General features: G+C 41.7%; 1 protein-coding gene across 7 annotated transcripts in view; it reads right to left on the bottom strand.

Annotated features, from left to right (window-relative positions):
- Positions 1 to 23842, bottom strand: part of SYTL5 (synaptotagmin like 5) — a 229170-nt gene that overhangs the window by 19109 nt on the left and 186219 nt on the right. For 4 of the 7 annotated variants that reach the window (XM_036839959.1, XM_036839962.1, XM_036839963.1 and 1 more), the window contains 6 exons: positions 22939 to 23038; positions 21172 to 21333; positions 12891 to 12999; positions 11449 to 11584; positions 8473 to 8681; positions 6956 to 7533 (listed from right to left, as the gene is read on the bottom strand). In XM_036839959.1, the coding sequence (XP_036695854.1) occupies positions 7391 to 7533; positions 8473 to 8681; positions 11449 to 11584; positions 12891 to 12999; positions 21172 to 21333; positions 22939 to 23038 (859 nt within the window). In that variant the 3' untranslated portion in view covers positions 6956 to 7390. Of the gene's footprint in view, positions 1 to 6955; positions 7534 to 8472; positions 8682 to 11448; positions 11585 to 12890; positions 13000 to 21171; positions 21334 to 22938; positions 23039 to 23842 lie in introns of those variants that run through there. The other 3 variants (XM_036839960.1, XM_036839966.1, XM_036839961.1) reach the window with 1 other exon arrangement.

Genomic DNA, 23842 nt, shown 5'->3' with positions numbered 1-23842 from the left:
TTCTCTGCCCTTCTATGGACTTTTTTTCCTCAGCAAACGCCCATGATTTAAACTTTTGCTATAACTATTATAATAAAATATTTTACTTGTTTTATTAGTGTCTGCCTCAATCAGAGAAAAAGGAAAATGATTAGAGACAATTATCCTCTTGTGCTGAAATACTGGAAAGAAAAATATGATCTACTCCCTATATGCATATTTTGTCACTTATAGGCAATACTAACTATATATTCTACCTCCCTTTTCCAAGTATGAAAGGAACCCTCTGCTGGAATAGTTCAATAAATTCTAATGTGGTAAATGAGGTACAATTGCTAATCTTTGAAACACTATGCATTCCTCATAATGCAACAGCAGTTTGTATTTCTATGGAATTTCTTTTGAGAGAATGGTAAATTTCCTTCTGTAGATAAAAAGTGTGATTCTGAACAACATCCCTGTGAAGAAGGTAGGTTTGATCTCCCTGACATAGGGGATAAGCAATGGGCCATAGAAAGAGATGGTCATTACACTGAAAGAACGTTAAGGAAAAGGGTGCAAAGATAGTTTGCTTATGGGTTCCACAACATCTTAACAAAAAACTGACCAGTTTTTCTCTCCCTCAAATTAAACACTTTTGCAAAACTTACTATCTAATCAGATGCAGTAGGAAATTCCATAATGCGTGACATAGCAAAGTTAGGGTTTTCTTTTTTTGTATTGTTGCTGTACACTGGAGACCACTTCATTGTACATAGAACAATTAAGACCTAGCCAAGCACCCAGGAAAAGAAGGGCCTAAGAGATTATGAACTACAGATTGCTATCTCTAGATCACTAATAATGACCTTTTTTTTTTTTCACAGTGGGTTAAAATTTACAAAGCATATTCACATATATTACCTCATTTGATATCTTCAATTACTACAAGGCAGCCCAATTATCCCTATTATACAGGCAACTAGATCAAGGCCTAGATTGGATAATTAACTTGACTGAGGTCACATGGCTGGTAAATAGTCAAGACTTGAGCTTATGTCAATCTGAGTTCAAGTTTAGGCTCCTTCCACCTCACCATGGTTGCCTTGCAATTAATAATGTCCAGGTTAGCCAAAGCCAATCTGTCATCATGATGTAGAGTTGGTCCAAATAATACAGTCAAGATAATTTGTCCTCTAATGCAGTCTTTCTCAAACTGTGATCCACTTGTATTAGAATCACCTAAGAAGCTTGATAAAAATGATGAAGTTTTCTGGAGATTTTGTTCAGTAGGTTTGGAGCAATGCTCTGGAATCAATGTATTAAATTCACATCTCAGATGACTCAGATAACCTTTTGGAATCCTTGATGTGGCCCAATTTCCACGGCTCTTGCTCAAACCTTGCAAGATCTGATTTTTGTTATAGTTTGGCCTGTATAAACTTCCTCGTCCTATTTATTTTCTTTAATTTCAGAGGCCATAAATATACCATTGTGGGAGGAAAGCCCTTCTGCCAACTTCTAAAGGCAATGCTCAGTTTAGTGTGAAATATCTACGTGGAAGAAAAAACAAACACTGATCACAGCCCAAAATGCCACAGTATTTCTTTCTGTGGTGCTTCTGGGACTTGATATCTTCATCCACTTTGCTTCTAAAAGTGGGCTTTGCCCTTATTTTTTCCACAGGTTTCTCCTCCCCTGCACAATAGAAACCTTGGGGTAGCAGGTGATGATGCTGCTGATATTACCGTGAATCAGGGGGGCTCAATTCACACATTAGTTATGTATCAATACTTAATGATGACTGGTCATATATTTGTTTAAATTTCTTAAGGAAAAGGACGCCAAAATAAAAAGCCCCATCAAAATATCTTTGCTGTTGGTGCTTTTGTGACCTGGAAAATCTACATCCTGATAATTCCAATGACAGTAACAACATAAGCAAAATGAGAGCTGATACCCTGGCTCTTCCCCATATCCTGCAGGTGCTATTTACAAACTGAATGGATAAAGTCAGGCTTGTAAGGTTGCCCATGTCCCTTTACAACTTGTCTGATTCAACTGAGGGAGAATTGAGGGCTGCTCCAAATTATGAGTAGGATCCTCCAGGCAAGGCCATGGCCTCTTCTTCTGAGAAGCTGAGATGCTGGGCTGGAGAGCACACTCTGTGCTTTTATCTATGCCAAGAGAAGCTGGAATGAGCTGTTTAGGGTTGTAACGAAAGTACTTATAGAAACGTTGCTTTTAAAAGACCAATCGGCAATCACAGTCGGAGATTTTTCTTATCTATGTGGGTCCCAGTTTCCTTATCTGGTCTAACATTCTCTGATGTTACTTTTTTTATTCATTTTCACTTAATCCACAAATATTTTCAAATTACCTACTCTGAACTAAGCACAGGGGATATAGCTGTGAAACAATATAAATATTGTCTCTGCCCTTCTGAATCTTACATTCTAGGGATGTGGTGGGGAGTGAACTGACACAGGCATTAAAGGACTCATTACGTGAATAATTTATGAAAATTGCGATGTATGTAATGAAGGGGAAAGAGAGGCAGGCTGTTGTGACCTAGTCAGGCAGAGGAGGGTCAGGAGAGGTTTCCCTGAGCAGGTAACATTCAAGACCTGGACGATGAATGGAAATCAGGCCGATGAGAAGAAGGAGCAAGCAGATTCCTTTGCAAAGGCCATGAGATGGAATAAAGGCTGGCACGATTGAGGAGCAGAAAAATGCATTGCGTGGCCACAGAGCAGGGGAGGGAAAGAGGCATGGCCCGGGGTGAGCTGGAGAGGAGGAAGCAACCATCTCAGACAGGGCCTGGCAGGCCCTGAGCAAGAATTTGGATTTTATTCTCAGGGCAATGGAAAGCCACGGAGGGTTTTAAAGCACGATCAGATGTGTTTTTTAAAAGATCACTCTGAGGATGTACAGGTAGACAATGAATGATGAGAAAGTATAGCTGGCGGTAGAAGTCGAATTTAGGTGGTAGGTATAAGTGCTCACTGTAAAATCATTTCAGCTTTTCTGCATGTTTGAACATTTTAAAATAACATGTTGGGAAAATCTGGCCACCCTATGGAGAGTGGATTGAGGGAGGGCAAGAGTGGCTGCAAAGATAGCAGCTAGGAGACCTGTAATAATCGTAGAGAGGCATAATGGTGGCTTGTACTCGGGTGGTGGCATGGAGATGGTGAGAACTGGACAGGCTTTTGAGATATTTAGGAGGTAGAATCGATATGATTTCCTGATTGATTTTGCCTCGGGGTAAGGAAGAGGCATAAATCAAAGATCACTAATTTGAAAAGATATATGCACCCAATGTTCATAGCAGCATTATTTACAATAGCCAAGGTGTGAAAGCAACCTAAGTGCCCATCAACAGATGAATGGATAAAGAAGCTGTGGTAGATATATACAATGGAATATTACTCAGCCATAAAAAAGAACAAAATTTTGCCATTTGCAGCAACATGGATGGACTTGGAGGGCATTATGCTTAGTGAAATAAGTCAGAGAAAGACAAATACTGTGTTTTCACTTATATGTGGGATCTGAAAAATAAAACAAATGAACAAATATAACAAAACAGAAACAGGGGACTTCCCTGGTGGTGCAATGGTTAAGAATCCGCCTGCCAATGCAGGGGACACGGGTTCGAGCCCTGGTCCGGGAAGATCCCACATGCCATGGAGCAACTAAGCCTGTGTGCCACAACTACTGAGCCTGCGCTCTAGAGCCCACGAACCACAACTACTGAGCCCACGGTGCCACAACTACTGAAGCCCGCATGCCTAGAGCCTGTGCTCCACAAGGAGAAGCCACCGCAATGAGAAGCCCACGCACTGCAATGAAGAGTAGCCCCCGCTCGCCACAACTAGAGAAAGCCCACGCGCAGCAACGAAGACCCAACGCAGCCAAAAATTAATTAATTAATTAATTAATTTTAAAAAAAAAACAGAAACAGGTTCACAGATACAGAGAACAAAGTAGTGGTTACCAGAGGGGAGAGGGATGGGGGGAGGGGCAAAACACATGAAGGGAATTAAGAGGTACAAACCACTAGGTATCAAATAAATAAGTTACAAGGATGTAATGTACAGCGCATGGGATATTCTCAACATTTTAGAATAACTGTAGTATAAAAATATCAAATTACTATGTTGTACAGCTGAAACTAACATAATATTGTTAAGTCAGCTATATGTCAATAAAAAAAAAGATCACTATCCAGTGTCTAGTTAGCATAACCTGGTGGATGATGGTACCAGGTACTGAGACAGGATGTACTGGAGTAGAAAGACATGGGTGTAAGAGGGAAGGTAGAATAAAGAGTTCATTTTTGACTATGTCGAGAGCGTGAGCTATCTTGGTGGAGATATCATATAGGCGGTTGGATCTGGGGCTGAGAGGAAGGATGTGGGTTGAGGATGTGAATCTGTAGTTATAAGCATATAAATAATCATAAAACCATGAGCATACAATACATGATAATGCCGGAGAGGATGGATAAAGTGAGGAGAAAAGAAAGAACAAGCATCAAAGAATCCAATGTTAACAATCTTTAACAGAGAAGGAAAGGGAGCAATTAATGAAACAGAAAAATTAGGCATGTATGATATTGCCAAAGGCCTCTATTGAAGGGCTTTTGGGTTGTTTCCAATCTTCTGCAAGCAATACCCTTTTATGTACTCATTTCTCACATACGTATCTATCTCTGTAGGATAAATACCCAAAAGTAGAATTGCTGTGCAATATACACATCTCATTTTGAATTTCAAAGTGTTTATTTTTGAAAAAAAGACTGCTTAGAAAAGCCACCAAACATAGATAGCTTAGTTAACCATATTTAATGTGGCATTTGATAGGACTAGTTAAATTTAATATATCCCATAATGTAATTCCCTGTTGCCATAAAAAAGAATGAGGCTGTCAATATATTTTGATATGGAAGAGGAAGGGGTAGGACTTACTTTTCACAATTTTGAACTATTTGAGTTTTATGCCATTCACATGTATCACTTATATAAAAATATTTTTTGTACTTCTACACTATACTTAAAAAAGAGTAACCTAAAGATCAATTTACCTTTTATTTATTTATTTTTTTTTTTAATTTTTTTTTACCTTTTATTTTTAAGAGCCGCACCAACAGGTTTCTGATGGACTTAGGCACACCTGGGTCTTGCATTATGGAAATACCCAGTTAGATGTTGGATTTTATGAAGTCACGACACAGAATTGCTCTGACCGTGGCAAAGGTCTGAATACATAAAGTTCATGCTCATCTTGAGTTCAAGTTATAAATTTTGGAATTGATTAATTTTGCCACTTTTATTATTAGTGAATAAATCTACCTCATTTTGTCTACTTTAGAGATGTCTCCAGGCTTCACCATCGCCACCCTCTCTCACCTCCCCTAAAAATGTCTCTGAAGACATACTCAGTCACATCAAGTCTGAAGACAATTTATATTTCCAATATAGGAAGTAGTGATGATCGTACACTTTTTGCTTTCTGTTTTTAAGAATGGCAACATAGGGCTTCCCTGGTGGCGCAGCGGTTGGGAGTCTGCCTGCCAATGCAGGGGACACGGGTTCGAGCCCTGGTCTGGGAAGATCCCACATGCCGCAGAGCAACTGGGCCCGTGAGCCACAATTACTGAGCCTGCGCGTCTGGAGCCTGTGCTCCGCAACAAGAGAGGCCGCGATAGTGAGAGGCCCGCGCACCGTGATGAAGAGTGGCCCCCGCTTGCCGCAACTAGAGAAAGCCCTCGCACAGAAACGAAGACCCAACACAGCCAAAAATAAATATACATAAATAAAAATTAAAAAAAAAAAAAAGAAGGGCAACATAGAGAGACGGGTGTGAGTTTAAAAAAATGTACCATATGCACTAAGCTACACTAGACTAATAACTTCAATTTTCTAGAATTAGAGAGCCTGGTTTTTTTTAATAATAATGAATATGGATTGCTTATTCCCCTTTCTAAGAATAATGCTAAATATATTCTTAAACCTGTTTTCAAAATTCAAGAAGAAATTCAGAATATGGAACAATTAGCTAGAATAAGCCTGAAGATGATTCTAGCTTTCCTACTAGTAAGATTCAGTATCTATCCTTTTAAGGACTTTATCAATACATGAATTCAAGTGAAAAAATGAGCTGAGGGGCTAGAATATGCTTCCAGAAGATTGGGTCAGGTACGTTCATACACAAATAATCACACTCTGCTCCACCTCCCTTGGTCTATGTCCTCTTGTTCATCACGATAAGCATAGGATCACGCCAAAGGTCACAGTGCAAAGAACACTGGCCTAGGGGTCACACCCTGGATTTAAGTCTGGATACATTCACAGCTTCTATATGATCTTGGGCAAGTCATTTCTGCTTTCTGGGCTGCGGATTTGGAATCTTCAAAATGAGGAACCAGGTCTGAGGTCCCTTTCAGCTTTAACTCCCTTCATACCTAAGTTTGGTGGCTAAAGTCTCTGGAATCCCAGGTGACAGAAGGTCAGGTAGATTGAACTCCTGGCCACAATCCTTCATTCCTTCCTGCATCCTCGCTCTTGCCATGGCTTCAATGTGAGTAGAGTACATTCCCCTGCCTCTTGATTTTGGGCTTGGCCATATGACTTCCTTTGAGCAATGGGATATCGTAGACATAACACAAGTAGGGGCTCAAAAATGTGCATTGCTTCTTATTCCCTCTTAGTTAATAGCTTAGAACATTTTATAAAATAGATGTTTACAACAGAGCTAATAGCTAGGTCATAATTAGGGTGACTCTACATCCCAATTTTGCCAGGTCAATCCTGGTTTACATCTGTTGTTCTGGTGTAATGACTTAGCTCTCTTCATTCCCAAAAGTGGGATGATTTAGAGTATCAATTACATAGTCACCACAGAAAAACCTCAGTTCACCTTGAAAACTTACCCGGTTAATCCACAAGTTGGCTACAATAAGAGGGCCACGCCCTTGCCCCACTATCCCCTCTTCTTACTCTTCAAGTGGTCTACATTCCAAGTGGCCCCCTTTTCCCTCAAACCTTGAGAAAACCTAAAGTCACTCACAATTAGAAAAAGTTTGGGAACTCCCAATCTCAACTGCAGCTTCAAGTAAGCATGTGCCATTTCCCCTACGGTATAAAGCCTATGAATCACTGCACAATTTGCTTGTTGACACGACAGCGTGGTATACTTTCTATCATCCAATCAAAAAAGCCCTGGCCCATGGACATAGACAGGTACATGCTTTTTCAGACACCTGGCAAGACCCTAGGTGTTCATAACACTGACATCTCTCCTCTCAGGTCCCAATACCCTCCGGTGAGAAATGGCAGGGAAGCAGACTCCAGGTCCCAAGCCTGCTACTGGTAGGAAATAACAACCAGACCGTCCCAAGAGGCCTCATTTTGGAGAACTGGTACCTTCAGAGCTTACTCTTGCCCATGCTGGCACGGAGCATGAGTACGCCCTCTACCGGAGTCCCAGGATTGTCCGTCATCTTCTGCCAGAGGCGTTGCTCTTCCCCCTGAGAGTCCATCCAACCCACGGTCTGCCCGTGGCTCACACCTAAAGAAGGGAAAGGGGAGCATTACACTTTACAAATGGAATGTTTTGATTTTCTGGAAGACACCGATCAACCTCTGAGGGGGACCTGCTGACCAGAGAGCCCTTCAGTGGCTTGTTCTCACCGTATCTAGTGAGTGGGGTTAGCATGGACTTCATCCTTTGTAGCCTGCATTCCTCTCCTCTGCCTAGATGATGGGGAACAAATCAGGATGGCCCTAGGGGCTCATTTCTTCCTCACTTTGGTAGTTTAAGTAGAAAGCTGGCTCATCTAGACTGAGTTAACTCAACAGAAGAACAGGCTGAACTGGGAGTTTTTGTTTTACTGGCAGAGATAGTCTTGGCTCTCCCTAATCTGTACACGTGCTCTGCTGCTGTAATTCCCCCCACCCCCCAATTCGCCCTGTTACAGTTGTGTCTTGTGGAATCAGTGGTGTGTTTCCATGACCTGTTTGAACAACATGAGACATTATTTTTTTAGGGAAAAAATGGATTTCCTTTCGATTCAAGCAGTGTAATGGCTGCAAGCATGGAAAGAACTGAGAAGAGGCTGAAGTCAAGGTGGTCTTGGAAGTCCTTCTCTCCCCGGTCAGAAGCATGTGCTGTCTTGGTGATCCTCTCCCGAGCAAATCCTGAAGTAAGGCCCAAGAAAGTTCCCAGACTAGTTGAAATTCACTTAGACTAAAGTGTAAATGGTATTTTATGAAAGGACTGAATATAAGCATTATACACCCCAAACTTCTAGCTGAAGGATACAAAGTTACATAGTAGTAATTTTAACAATGAACCAATCCTTGGCTAAAGTAATGGAGCATCTCTGGAAATTTCGAGAGTCGGCTAAGAGGAAACTACATATACACTTAGGACACATCAAACCTGCAGGAACCACTCCCCTGCCCCACGCCAAGTCACAGACTATCTCAGGGTTACCAAGTCCCTCACCGCTTCCAGAATTCAAACGAACTCCTCCCAGAAAGATGTTGCTGGAAAAGGCCTCCTTGTCCCAGACGGTAAGTTCTAGGCAAACATTCTTTAAATCCTGGGGATGCAGGCCAGTGAACATGAAGGTATGATTCCACTGAGGGTTAACACTCTTTTTTATTACCAGAGTTTTGTGCTTGGTGGCTTTGCTATCATCAGGGAGCAGGTAGCTGCAGGAGAAAACACAATCAAGCCATCAGTGAGACAGTAAAGCAGAAAAAGGCACCCTTGCGTAGTCATGTCAATTTCCCATAATTCCTCGTGTGTGTGTGTGTGTGTGTGTGTGTGTTTATCTGTGTGTGTCTATTTGATTTTCTTTCCCAGCATCATATATGCTTAAATCTGGGTTTATTTAGTGGAATGGTTTATTATTTCTTTTAAGTGGGGCAATAGTAAAATGCCCACACTCTCCTTTCTTTTTTAAAAAATATTTATTTATTTATTTATTTGGTTGCACTGGGTCTTAGTTGCGGCACGTGGGCTCCTTAGTTGCGGCAGGCGGGCTCCTTAGTTGCGGCATGCATGTGGGATCTAGTTCCCTGACCAGGGATGGAACCCGGGACCCCTGCATTGGGAGCACAGTCTTATCCACTGTGCCACCAGGCACAAGTCCCCCGTCCTCTCCTTTCTAATCCTGTATTGGTCCTTCCCTCCTCCTGAAATGAAAATACCTCCTGTGGGAGACACTATGTAATAATGTTCTGCCTCCTATCACCTTTGGCCCACCTCTGAGGTGACATGAAGCCACGATGAGCACTTCCTGGCATGTGGACAGCTTCCTACTTCAAGCGTCTGTGTCTCTTTGCTTCTCCAATTAAGGACTTTGGTGCTCTGTGAGCTGATTCAGCTTCTGTGCAGGAAACCCTGGGATTACTGGGAATTTAATGTCCCCAGGAGCAACCCTCAACCAATGAGTTTTAGAAATTGGTGGCTGAGTCTCCCAGCTTCCCTGTCCCTTGAAGGGACGATCCTAAGGTACATTCCACAGACTTCCTTGATGCTTCCTTAGTGGAACTGAGCCCAGTTGCTCACAGTGGTAACCTGCCTAGTAACATATTTTTATCAACTTCCCTCCCTTCCCTGTCTCACTTTCTCTACTTTGTTTTTGATCGTAGTACCTGATGAGTCAGGGAGCAGACTTTAGGGAAGGAGACTTATGGGTATGAAATTAGTACATCAAACATGAAAAATACCACAAATGACCTTACAATAAAGAAGATACATTATGACACTTGAGATTTCATATCATGTACCAAACAGAGACTGCTTACCTCCCAGTATTCATTCTCTCGCTATTTTTCTCAAAAAAACCCCCCAAAATCCTCATTTTTTTAAAGTTACGCACAAGATTGTCCAGAATAAAGACTACATTCCCCAGCCTCCCTTGTAACTCATATAGCCATGTGACTAAGCCAATGGGATACCTTACCTTTAGTCTTTGTTTATATACAAGAGAAAAAACTTTTGTCTTGTTTAAGCCACTGTTATGTTGGCTCACGGACAGACCTAATACTTACTGATATATTTTATAATATTAAATTTTACACAAAGGTCTATTCTTGCTCTCTCATGCTCTTTTTCAAAAAATCTGAGGTCCCTTGAAAATCAGCTCAATGTTTAAGTGTAACCAGGGAGAGAATTTACTAGAAAGTTACTGGCCTTTAAAAAGGAAAAAAAAAAAATATATATATATATATAAAACAAAGATACTGTCCTTTATTATCTCTGCTTCGTAAATGTTCAACATGATAAAGTAAAAACTATTCCAGAAGATGTTAAGTCATCCGTGCAAGGCCACAATGAGTTCATGGGCGAGAAGCCATACCCTTAGCCCACCAGTGAGCAGGAAGAGGCCAGAACTAGATGGTAGGGCTGGGGAGGCAAATTTCAACGGCAGGATCCACAGAGAGCATTTCTTCTGTGCTTAAACCTCCTGGGAGAAAGAGTCACGGACAGATGGACCAGGATTCAGGCACACACACTCACCAGTGGGGAAGCCCCAGACATCTGCTTCTCCTTATTATCGCCCTTACCAAAGTTAGACTGTGTGAGCATAAAGGTTTGACTCATTTCCTTGTAGGGAAAATTACACTTTTCCAAGAAGGACTGAGGAGAGGAATGATACTGTCATCGGACTCAAAGAATTAACCTCACGGCTGGCATCACGGGACTTTGTTTTACCTTATGCATTTTGTGGCGCTCTGTGAGACCAGGGACCATGTCTTATTTTTGGAACTGCAGGACTTAGTGCTTGGAACGTGTGCATGTACGTGTTTGTTGCAATGAATGAAAAATATCCCGCTGGTTCTAGTTCTTCTAATTATAGGAGAAAAAAATCTCAAATAGAAATCAGGAGGGATTTGTTGTTTGGGTTGCCTTGAATGGGTAAGAATGTCCATTAAAAGGGCTGCATTCCCTCAAGAAACTGCCCCGGGCTCCACGAAGTGGGCACAAATGCCCAAGAGGCAGTCTTGGAGTTTCCCCAAGGCACTCTCCAGTGGGTATCTCTAGGGGTGATGCTCTGACATCTCCACTTTTTACAAGTTCCCCCAAGAGAGCAAAATACCAAGGATCCAATATTTTTGTTGACGTTGCATATAGTCAGTACCAAATGATAACAAAGCGCAAGTATATTACATGTAGAAAATCATACTTTCTCCTGCTGTGAGAAATGAATCTCACAGGAAAATTTGCCAGTCTTGAGGGCAAGAGTCACGGGACATCCTGAAATATGCTAGAAGCAGGCTGAGAGCTAGAATAAGCAGATCTCTCTTGCATTGTTTTCAAAGTAAGCGCCAGCATTGAAGGGGAGTTCTTTCCTAGCACACATTTAGAAGGACAACAACACAGAAGCCTCACAGCCACCACTGTCTCATGGATCACAGACCTTTTCATCTCCCATTAAGTATCATCGAAAATGAGCTCAAACAAAATTACCCCTTCACAAAGCTATCAGAAGTGCCTCCTGATTTCACCGCTGTCAAATTCTTTGCCTCTTTGATGAACACTTCTAGGATTCCTCCAGAGATGACAGGAGAGTCCTTCTTCTTTCCTCGTTTAAAGGTCTTCTTTCCTGCATCAGCCATCAGAGAAAAAGAGAGAGAGAGAGCCAGAGAGAGAGAGAATGAGGGAAGGAGGGAGGAAGAGAGAGAATGAAAGAGAAAGAGAGAATGAGAATGGGGGGGAGGGGAAGAGAAAGAGAAAAGAAGGGAAGGGAAGAGAGATAGATCATGGGTTCCATTTCAAAATTTACAAATAAAATCCACAAAGATTTATTTCATTTGCAGAGTGAATGAGATCTTTACATTATTGTATACTTTTCCATGTAATCACTTAAATGTTTTTTACCCCACTGCATTCCTTCTGGATATATCTTTCATTTTCGTTGAAAAAAATGAGCAAATAAATTTTAAAAAATTAAATACTCCCCTATAACATATAAAGGGATAAAATAGAAAAGACCCTGAGAGCTGCCTGGGTCACATCCCTGCTCTCTGTGAGGAACAGCTACAATGAAAGCCACACACATGTGCCAAGACCCCCAAAGAGAAAATTCCTAACTCCCGTCTTGGATATTTTAGTCTCGTACATTGTCAACTCCATGCTGGGCCAGCTCTAAAGGCTATAGCTCAGACACAATTACATTTGGGGGTGAGAGGAAACTCTTCCCACATCACATTTTTATTCTGATGACATACGCTCAACATGAGTAACGACCGCCTCCACCACCACCTTTATTTAACACTGTTCTAAGTGCTTTGTATGAATGAACCTATTTAATTCTTGCAATATCCCTAAGAAGTGAGGCAACTGAGGCTGAGAGATAGTCATTTAGTTGCACAGGGTCACAACAACAAGGGTGATAGGAAAAGAAAGATAAAGGAAGCTGCCTGTAGGAGTTGAAGAAAGAAGAAGGGCAAAAGGGATTTAAAAGTTGACTCCATCTGGATTTTTCCTTTGTATTCTGTGTTCCAGGTTAATTTCTTTCTCAAGATGCCCTGAGCAGCTGTGAATGTCATAAATCCAGACAGCAGCTTTCTACACCTCCCCTCTCAGCAGGCCATCCCCCATCTCCCCCTACCCCCCACTCTACCCGGCAGAGGGGGAAGATTCTATATGTCCTGGACCTCCAGGAAACAAATCTCAACATTAAGGTTGGTCTCTAAGTATGAACTCTGTCCTTTCCTTGTAAGAATCTGACATCCTTCCCCATACACAGTATATACTTTTCGACTCTCCTTAAACGACAGTGACACCTAACCCTTTCCATTTCATCTGTGTAATGTAAAAGTAACAGAGCCCACCAACCCCTGATCCCTATTTCCACACTTCTAGAAATGGAATGTCCCCGATCAAAGTCATTGATTTGTTTTCTCTACCTTGAAGCTGTCCTAGTGGAAGTGTCAGGTTCTCCTCCGGGGGTTTGTAACGTAAAATGACTGTCAGCTCTCCTTTGTACTGAAGGCCAATATCAGCAGCAAATTCCACCTGGCCAAGAGGAGACAGGTGAAAAGAAAAAGTGAGAATGCTTGGTTTGTAATTTTGTAGCCCATATTTGAATGTACAATATTTACTTGGTAGCGTAAATGTGACAATTTATTCCCATTCAACTATGTTGGCACTTATTGGTTCAAGAGATGCCTCAGGCATGAGAAAAGAGAGGCTGGAAAACTCTATGAAGGTATTTGAGTATAACATCTAACGCTAAAGTAAAAGGAATTTGAGAGGAGACATATAACACACATTCGGTAAATCAATGGACAATGAGTGCCTGTGATGCGTTGAGAACTGGACCCATCATTGAACATACCCAAATAATTTGGGGTATGAGGCAGGAATAAAGATGTCACTGAACACAGCCCCAGAAGATACTTCTCTCTGTCTGTCCTTGATGTCTCAAGGCCTTCCTAAGTATCCAAGAAGGGGCAAGTAGGCAGTAATGTCTGATTCATATTGGGCTGCCAGCCACCAACTATGAAAAGCTATACTGGTAATTCACATCATTAAAACTCAATGCGGAAAAACTGGTTCACCCCAACATTTGCTGGTGGGACTGTAAAATGGTTCAGCCACTCTGGAAATCAGTTTGGCATTTTCTTAAAAGACTAAACATACAACTACCATACACCCTAGCAATCTGCACTCTTGGGCATTTATCCCAGAGAAGTAAAAGACTGTGCATACTGAAAAAAATCTGTACATACGTATTTCTATCATCTTTATTGTAACAGTACAAAACTGGAAACAACCTAGATGTCCTTCAATAGATAACTGGTTAAATAAACTGTGGTACAGCCATACCACGGAGTACTACTCAGCAAGAAAAAGGAATGGCTATTGATACACACAACAACTTGGGTGAATCTCTAGTGAATCATGCTGAGTGAAAAAAAGTCAGCTTAATAGGATACATACTATACGATTCCATTTACATGACATTCTTGAAATGACAAAATAATAGATATGGAGAACAGAGTCATGGTTGTTAGGGGTTAGGAATGGGGGTGGCAGGGGGGAGGTGGGTGTGGTTATAAAAGAGCAGGAAGGATCCTTGTGGGGATGGACCTATTCTGTATCTTGGCTGTAGTGGTGAATATACAAAGCTACACGTGACAAAACTGCACAGAAATAAATACACAAACACACAAACGAAAACTCAGGAAATCTGTATAAATGAGTGGATTGTATCAATGTCACCACCTTGGTTGTGGCATTGCACTATAGCTTTGTAAGATGTGACCATTGGGGGAAACTGGGTAAAGGGTATATAGGATCTCTCTGTATTATTTCTTACAATAGCATGGGGATCTACAGTCTTCTCAAAATCAAATTTAAAATTTAAAAATGCAGTGTGAGCACATACCCACAGCCTCTGTTCTATAGGTCTCCCGTTTGCCATTGAGTCAACGGAACTTTGATTTTTCATAAATAGGGTAAGAAAAGTAGTGTACTTTCCTCAGACTTTTCCTGCAGGAACTTGACTGCTGAGCAATGAGTCAAGGGCTGAGAACTGCTCTCTTCTGAGAGAGGGCAGACTGAAAGAATTCAGAAACCCCAAAACCCACAAGAAAGCCCAAGGCTGTTCAAGCCTCAGTGAAAAAGACTGATACCATTACAAAAGGAATCCTTGCTTTACTTTCTTTCCTCTTGGTGGTGGTAAAACTTATTAGTAAAGGTGGGGAAGTCATTTGAAGTATTTTATTCAGCTATCTTGCCAGGGGCACAAATGAGATTAGATGGTTAAAGAGACTATCCATCTAATATTTAATTATTTTAAATTGAGTGCCTTGTAAGAGGACTTTTCTAATTGTTTTGATGGTTTCAGTAAATTTTAGTTTATGTGAAAGTCACAGATGGAAAATTATAATGGATATTATGACAGATAAAAGAGATCAACTGCTGTTTTGGTACTATGGCTAATGAGAGGTGAGGTATTTGTCCTCTCTGGATCTGAGTGGGCTCTGTGATTGCTCTGACTAGTAGAATGTGGCAGAAGTGATCATGTGCCAGTTTCTGGGCCCTGGCCTTAAAAGGAACAGCTTCTTCTTCTTCTCTTGGAATGAATATTCTTGGGATTCTCCCTCTGGGAACCCATGACGTGAGGTCCAAGCCACATGGAGAAGCCACACGTCGGTGCTCTAGTTGGCAGGCCTAGCTGAGTTCCTACCTAGCTGGCAGCCAACGTCAAGTATGAGACAGCCAACTGGAACAACCAGCCCAGTCAAGCCCTCAGATGACTTCAGCCTCAGTCTACCATCTGGCCTCAACCGTATGAGAGACCTTAAATAAGAACCACCTAGCTGAGCCCAGTCACCCCACGGAATCAAGAACAATAATAATAAACTGTTGTTTTAAGCCACTAAGATTTAAGGTAGTTTTCTACACAACAACAGTTAACCAGTGCAAGCTCTGTCTGCTTTCAGCTGAGATCTTTGGGTAGGAAAATATATTGGCAGGAAAAATTATATGTGCAGGTGTCACATACTAATGTGCAGTATATTTGTAGAGATCAAAACATGCATTATTGGGATTTATTAATGTCGCATTACTTTCTAGCTGAAATTCAAATATACCGGTGACTTGGTATAAACACAGTCCTTAAATCTTGTGGGAGTGGAAAATAATAAAGGTCAAGTCTTATAGCATTATAATCACACACAACAGAAATCCAAAGGAGGGAGTCATCTTACAGTCTGCACATAGCTAATATCTTGGGGGTATTTTTGGTACACTTGCAAGGAAATTCCAAGGCAACATCCTGTCCTGGCATTCTACCATTTTACATTATTCAACCAACTCCTACTCAGAAAAAGGTTGCAGAATTCAACTCAATTCAATTTATTCAATTCTACCAACACATATGGAATGGCTTCTTGTAGTAATGATTTTAAGGCATTTTGCTAAGGGCTACGGGGACACGGAGAGAGACCCGGCTTTCAATGAATTTTCATTCTATCCAGGAGATATATATATTCAATGGAAGCTCTATTCATCTGCCCAAATGCTCTCCATTCCCGGTGAAGAACAGGATCCTCTACAAAGACCGTGCGTGCCTGCTCCCATCAGCTGAAGTTCATGCTCATCAAGTCAGCTGCATTAGTCCCCGAAGCTCTTTATGCCAGGCATATTTGTGGCTGTAATTATATAACTGAATGTCACAAATTGAAGAGTCCGAAAAGACAGCTGCTACTAGAAAAATTAGGTTGACCGACTTATCAGAACTAAAGATTTGAAAATAAATTTGCTATTGGATTATATTTGGGCTCCAAGCTGTAAAAGATTAGGAAAAAGATGATGAATATTTAGAAAGGTTTTGCACTTGGTTGACTTTTGAAAGTACTCTTAAGTTTTTGTTTCCACTTTAGAGAAACTCAAACTAGAAACTGTTGATTAGGATACGTTAGGGTCAGAATTTATGCCAGGAGGATATGACAGAATTTCAATCACTGAAACCATACTCAAACAAAACAAAGTGCCCCTATATTAGAAGACCTGAAAATGAATGCACATGTATTTGTTTTAAGTTAAAATACATGATTAACAAATGCACTGGGGGACTGGGTACGTGTTTGACTTCTGTGACTTAGTCCATGAACTGACCTACTATTATTGGTCCTGGTTGCTGGGAGAAGAGGGCTTCTACCACACAGCAAGCTCAATGGCAGACAAATGATGACAGTTGCTCCCAGTACAAGTACAAAGAAACTACTGCGGGAAGAGAGTAATCCAGAATGGGGTGAAGAGGGGGCCCGTGTCTGGTCCTTAAAGGATGGGAGAGATGACGACATATGAAGGGGGGTTGGGGGAGATGATTAGCCTGGGTTAAGAAAGCAGGATGAGCAGAATACAGTGGGGTTTGTGTAGAATGTGTTCTAAGGACGGGTAGGGAGTCAGGTGTGATCAGAGGTGTGTGTGCAGAGAAGCAGCAGCAAGGAAGACGCAAACAAGCCGTCTACTCTGGGGTCCTGAGGAGACCTGAAGACACGAATTCCTGTTATCGTGTTTTATGAGGGTGGGTAGTAGGGTAGTGGGACCACAAAGTGAAGAGAGGTTTCCCAAGGTTGTGATATCAGGCAAAGTTTCATGGAGAGTAACTTTTGCTCAGTCCCACAGGGGAGCTCTGAGGATAAGACAGGTCACACCTCAGAGCTGTCCTCAGAGGCAAGGGAGTGAGAGAATTTACACTCCTTCACCCCTCAGTTATTGATCCAGGGCTCTGCCCTCAAGCCCCAGAAGCCTTAAATACCTAGGCTATTCTGGCTTTCCATGCCCACATTCCAAGCCCACTCCAGCAGCCTGAGGGCGCCTCTCCTACAAAGATTGGTAGGTGTTGGCTGGCAGGAGGGACAGCCATGGGGAGCCACGTATGCATGAAAATGGGGATATAGGTAAACCACTGACATCCCCCTCTGCTCCAGAAGGCTTTCTGAAGAGAGAGAGATCCACTTTCCACCAGAGTAGGAAGCAGAGTTTCCACTCAGACACTTACAGGTCTAAGGTGGGGTCATATATCATGGACACAAGTCTGCCCAAACTGCCACATAAAGAGAGAGCCCTTTAGCTAGGCAATCATTTCACGGGACCTTATATTACATTGACTCTGCCTGAAGGTGGGATGGCGAAGATTTCCTTAGAAAACCACTTAGGCTTGCTGTTGACTTTCAAAGGTCCTTTTTATAATCGCACCTTCTGGGAACACATGAAAGGCAATTTATACTGACAAACTCTTCTTATCTAACCACCTAACGTGCCTTCCGGTAAGAAAACGAGTTATAGCTAATAAACAGTCCCATGTCATGCAGTAAAATGGGAGTTATACTGTGAAACTACTTTATAGTAAGTACATCTGGCACCTTGAATTCTTTTTCCGTCTGCATCGGCCTCCATATGGGTTGTAAGACCTAGCAAAAACAAAGGAAGGTGTCCAGGGACTTTTCACCAACACAGAGTCGATAAGCAATAAGGCACTGTGTCTTTCCAGTCTTCCCACTGCCAAAGGATGTCAGTATTTCTGAATGTTTAAGGACTATTAATTCCGATCCTCTATTATTAAGGAAATTGGTCCCTGTAGCTCACACTTCAGCTCCTCAGCTGGATAATCTATAAGAAGCATCAAGTCTCCAAGGCTGCTCATGCTATAGCTGCAGCTGATGAAGTGACTACTGCATTGAAATGACTGAGAGGCAGACGGAGAACGAAATGACACTTCTCAGAGTCGGCTGGTAATCAACCACAGGGAGCCCAGCTCAGCCCAAGGATGAGCCACTCACGAAGCAGGAAGCAGGAGGCGGTGTACAGAGCATTTTTTGGTATCCTGCCTCCCTGGTTTTGGAAGGCATGGTATCTAAGCAAGTCTGAATAATCTGCAGCCTTTCCTCTGTATGTGTCAGAGGGAGCTTGGTGGAAAAAGATGACATGGATTAGAGACACCAATTTAAGTTGCGTTCCCCAGAAGCCGACCCTGAGGTGAGGATTCTTATGCAAGTGACTTATTAAGAAAGTGCTCCCAGGACAGGCCAGTGAAGGGGTTGGGGAAATAGGTTGGGGAAGAGGAGGAAGCCAGGCAAAGGCACAGCCAGATCCAGCAGGAGAGCTCTGGAGTATAAGTAACGCCTCAGAGCTTTTCCCACTCTCAGTAATGGAACTGAGCTTTCAAACTCCCCCATCTATCAGTTATTGGCTAAGGGTTGCCTTGTGGCAGGCGGTACATAAGCTCCCAGGAATTTCTGGCTCTCTGCCTACGTGGGAAAAATTTACAATAGCCTGAGGACAGACTTCTAAAGAGAGCCTCTGGCAGAGGACCAAAGGAGTTCCACTGACATTAAACACCATCAGGATGTTTCCACCTTGAGCAGCCTCAGAGAGATGTTTCTCCCTTATGAGAGAAAGTCAAACCACTCAGTGTCAACGTGAAGGTGATTACCATGGAAAGTTGTTGACCCCTAAGCACAGAGGATGCTTGGGAGAGGCCTGGGAGAGCTCTGATATCATCTCAGTGCAAATTCTCCAACCATTTCCAAGAAACTGACTGGAAGCCCTCCAAGCTGGTTTCCAAAGAGCCCAGCTCTTTGGAAAGAGCCCAGCCCCCATATAACATGTGCTTTCATGTTATATTTCTGACAGACAAATTAACTTCATGGACTAAGATGCATGTTACTTGTCCTTCATCAGTGTCACGCATCATATGATATGTTGGACATTTTCTATGATTCTTTGATACCCATTACACAAAAGGAAGCACGTGATAGGAGACTGTTAAGTCAGATTAATTGTTACCCTTTATGTTGAGGCTTTTCATTCAATTCCAAGAAACTTAGTACTGTAACGACCAAATATTTCTCATATTTAATGTCTGAGCAACGTTATGCTATCATGGACTTGTTAACACTGTACTTCCTATCTCTACCACATTTATGTTAGTCATGGGAATGAGGTTATTTTCTGTTTGAGGATTTCTATTTCATTGTCCATTTTACCCATAGCCCAATTAAACCTCCTAAAGATTTTCCACGAGTTATTTACACCAAGTTTGAGGTCAACACTTATAAAATCCACTAGAATATTGTATTTAACTTCTGAGTCTCAGTCTCCTTATATAAAATGGGGATAACGACGCTAACCCGACACTGATGGTTGTAACCATGAGATGTGAACGATGCTGTTACTGATGATGGTCAACGTTTGTTTTTTGCTGTCTAGCATCCACTCACCATTTTTTTTTTTTTAGTACTACTGTACCAGGATTTCTTTTGGGGCAATACCACCTTCAAGACCAGAGTTATGTTCTGATTGTCTTAAGCCACTCAATGTATCTCACCTCCCTAGCCAGAATGACTGGCTCAGGATGGGCAAATAATGTAATGAGGATTAGGAACCAGGGCCAGGGCATTGGTTGGGCTATTGGAGGAGGAGGAACTCTCTCCTCTCCTGGACAGTGTGAGGCAAGGATGAGAGGTTTGCAGCTCTTGTGGTGTCCAAGAGAAGGAGACCTGGAGCTAGTGAGGGAGGCCCACACTGCATGAAGTCTGCAAGTGAAGCCAACACAGAGAAGAGAGACCAAGAGACGCCAGGGCCTTGCTAAGATCTGAGTATCTGGATCAAGCCATGCTTGCTAATCACTGGTCCATAATTTCCTTTTATTTTTTTGAGTAGTATGAGCTGGGGTTTCTGTTCATTGCAATATAAGGACTCCAATGTAACATAAATACTACCTAGCATTTAGTGAGACGTTTACAGCGTGCCTGACACAATACTGCAAGCATCACATAGCAGGCTTCTTCAAGCCTCACTGCATCCCTAAAACTGATGTCCAATTCTTTTATCACCAGTGAGAATACCAAGGCCTGGGAAGTTAAGTAACTTGCCCAAGGTTACACAGAGACGTGAAGCCAGGAATGAACCCAGGAGGTCTGATCTGCATCCACTATCTTTACCATCATGTTCTTTTTGCCCTTCTCTCTATAAAGAACAATCTTTGGTTACGTAAATGTGACCTTTTTTCCACCTCACTTTTGACTTCAAAAATTACTGTAAACGTAGAGATACCAATTGCATAGAGTGAATCTCAGGTACTGTTGGTTTAGTTTAGAACATACTATAGTAGCATTTAATTTCTAGAACCAGTTTTGAGATTTCTTTTTCTGACTATAACTCAAGACCTGGGTTCTGAATCTCAAAAGTAGGAATGTAGGAAACCAGATACTTTAGCTACTGGTCACTTCCTCATGTGAGCCAAGGCCAGAGCACTCCTGCGCATGTCTGAATTGTGGAGAATGAAGAAGAGAGAGAATGTTCTGAGACTGATCGTGCGCTATGGAGCTGTTTTCGTCTATGTGAAAATGAACGCTTTCTCTTTCTAATAGGATCATATAATGTATTCTTTTGTTTATCCATGGCAACCTTCGAATGATGACTACATTCTTAGTAGGTCAAATTAATAAGATATATGATTATGTGGCTTGCATTTTACAGTCTGTATCGAAGAAGAAGGATTTCCAAAAGAATGGATTTACATTTATTATATCATTCCAAAATGAGCTGCACTAACCTTTTCAGATTATCACTTGACAACTGGAAGTCTTCAGATTCTTCAGGCCTGTGACGGCAATTTTGCTCATTACTTGTATAACTGTTTGACTCACATCTGGAAGCATTTCCTACCTTGGGCTGAAGCACAAACCACTCATCACTTGGATTTTCAAAGTTCCATGAGTCAAAAGGAATCTCCACCTCCCCAAGGAAGCTATTCCGTCCAAATCGATCGTAATGCCAGACTGAGAGCTGCAGAGTTCTCGTTTCCAGCTGGCTGTGGCTGATGGTATACTGCAAGATCAGATTTACAACATCACACTTCATAAGGAGGGCTCTGCCCACTTCTAGGACAGGTTGAAATTTACTACCACCAGCTTTCAGATCAAATACATTAGTAATATGAACAAAACAAACCCAAGAGAAAAAAATCTTCATTTTTCTTCGTTTCTGCTACAACTGAGGTTCTATCCCATAAAATCATTTTGTGTGAGACTTAGCACTGAACCATATATCAACAGACTATTTGGGGGGGGAGGGGAGTCGATAAACTTCAGATATTGCGTAAAAAGTGTCAGGTGATGAAGCTTGTCCCCTTTTCAGTTTTACCTGCTTTTCATTTGCCTAATTATTTTGTCAACAACTACTTTGTAAGCACAATGTTTAATATATCAATTCTCTAATTTCTCTGTCTTATTTTATTTATAACAAGAAGCCCCAAATCCAGGATAGTACTGACAGTGAGAAACTTGCAAATGCCAAACTTCATAAAGTTCAGCCTAAATGCAGAGGTGAATCGATATATACGTAGGTTGAGCAGAAAGGAAATAGTGCTGGCATGGTTTTGCCTTTTCCAGTAGAACATTATCCAGGATCACAAGCCCATACACCCTCAAAACCTCCTGATTATCCTAAGCAAATGACCACCTGGGACACGCTTCAGACTGACTGACTCCTAATCTTGGATTTGCGTCTACACCCATCCTTGCTGTTCCTGGCATGATTAACCTTGGCTCCCTGCTTCCTGGATCTGCCATGTCACTCTGTTTCTCTCTTCTGCTTGGGCTCATCTTTGCTATCTTGTCATGGCTGCTGGATTCACCCTCTGCCTATATTCATTCATTTTCACTTTGATCTGTTTTGATATTGGTTCCTGCTTTCACATATGACCCCGCTGACACATGCCCCCAACTCACCAACTTCCTCCTATGGTGGATTCTGACTCCATCATTCTGGGCACAAGATCCATAAATTACTCTGCGACTGGCAATAACGTCTACATCCCCATCTCCCTGGATCTTTCTTACCAGGCTAGATTGGTCCAGGGTGAGAGAAGAGGTTACATGGAAGCCTATAGGGAAAAGTAATTTCTCTAGAATTGGGGTCTGGGTTATATCTTATCTAGGCCACTGTCTCTGAGAGTTCTGGAATCCAGCCCTGCATCTCCACTGTTCATTAACCACATGTTTAAATTTAGCCAAATTCCAAAACCCTTACAAGAAACAGCACATCTTCACGCTGTGTTAGCAGAACAATGAGTGGGTACAGACTTGCTAGGTTACTGTCAAAACTGTGACAAACTTCTTTTAGGGGAAACTAGAAAAAACACAGTTTTCCCAAGAGTGAAACATACTTTTTGACAAGATGTATCAGGTCAGATGTAATTTTCCTGGATCGTCTCTACTTAAGGTGCAATTTCAGGACCAACAGAGAAAAACACAGAGTAAGAGTGGTTTACATTTTTTCTTTTCCAGAAACAGAAAGCCAAGGGTATCACACTAATTGATTCAAATTCTACTTTTCTAAAATACATATAAGCCTTGACATGCAAATCCTCTGTAGTTTCAATGAGGTTGTAAACTGTATCACTAAAGTTACCATGAGAGAATATTTATTTACCTTTAGTGTTTCATTGAATTCTGGATTGGTGCCTGTTCTGATTTTGGTCTTGCGCTTATTATTTCTAGACTTGTCAGGAAGAAGGTATGACTTGACATAACTGTAGATGGTAAAAAAAAAAAAAAGGAAAATAATTCTTGGGAAACATCTACTTTGCAAGAAATGCTCGGGGACATCAGTGAATAAAAGAGGCAAAGGGAATAGGCTAGTGAGTATAAGAGACAGAACCAAAGGGAATGTTGTCTACATAACAGGGCACCTTGAAATATAACTCTGGACCTTCAATAAGAGAGAAGCAGTAAAGTCTAGTGGTAAAGGGTGTGGGCTCTGGAGTCAAGCCAGCTGAGTTTGAATCACTCCAGGCCTCACTGGTTTTGGTGAACTCAAGAGCTTACTTATGGCATTGTGAAGATAAAATTAGCTGAGACATACAAGAAGCTGACATATTATACTACTCAATAAATGTAATCTATTATTATGACCAATGGTCTCACAAAATATGGGGTTATTTTCCTCTCCACTCAGATGTCAGGACTTCTGATGAGTGGAGTCAATGGCCATGGATGGATGAAGAAAAATGGTGAAAAGAGGAAATGAAAAATAATAACCTGAAATCACAATAGCAATTCTACCCAATACCTTGCCTTGAGCTGTCCCAGGAGCCTCTTGGAGCGAAGCATCATGGCAGACTCAGAAATGTACAAGATTGAAACGTGAAAGATGCTACCAGAGTCCTGAAGCACATCTTTCAGGATGGGCTTTAGATGATCCCTTTCCATGCTAGTCTAAATGATGATATTGGTCCTGAAGCTCTCTGATATTTAGCTGAGGAGGTAAGTGGACCAATCTGTACTCAGAATCCATCTGCTTGTCTAATTTGGAAACAGCTTTGCTGAGTTGCTTA

The sequence above is a fragment of the Balaenoptera musculus genome, chromosome X, assembly GCF_009873245.2.
Source record: "Balaenoptera musculus isolate JJ_BM4_2016_0621 chromosome X, mBalMus1.pri.v3, whole genome shotgun sequence".
Lineage (NCBI taxonomy): Eukaryota > Metazoa > Chordata > Mammalia > Artiodactyla > Balaenopteridae > Balaenoptera > Balaenoptera musculus.
Note: the sequence above shows the minus strand (reverse complement) of the source record. Positions and strands in the feature narration are given on the sequence as shown.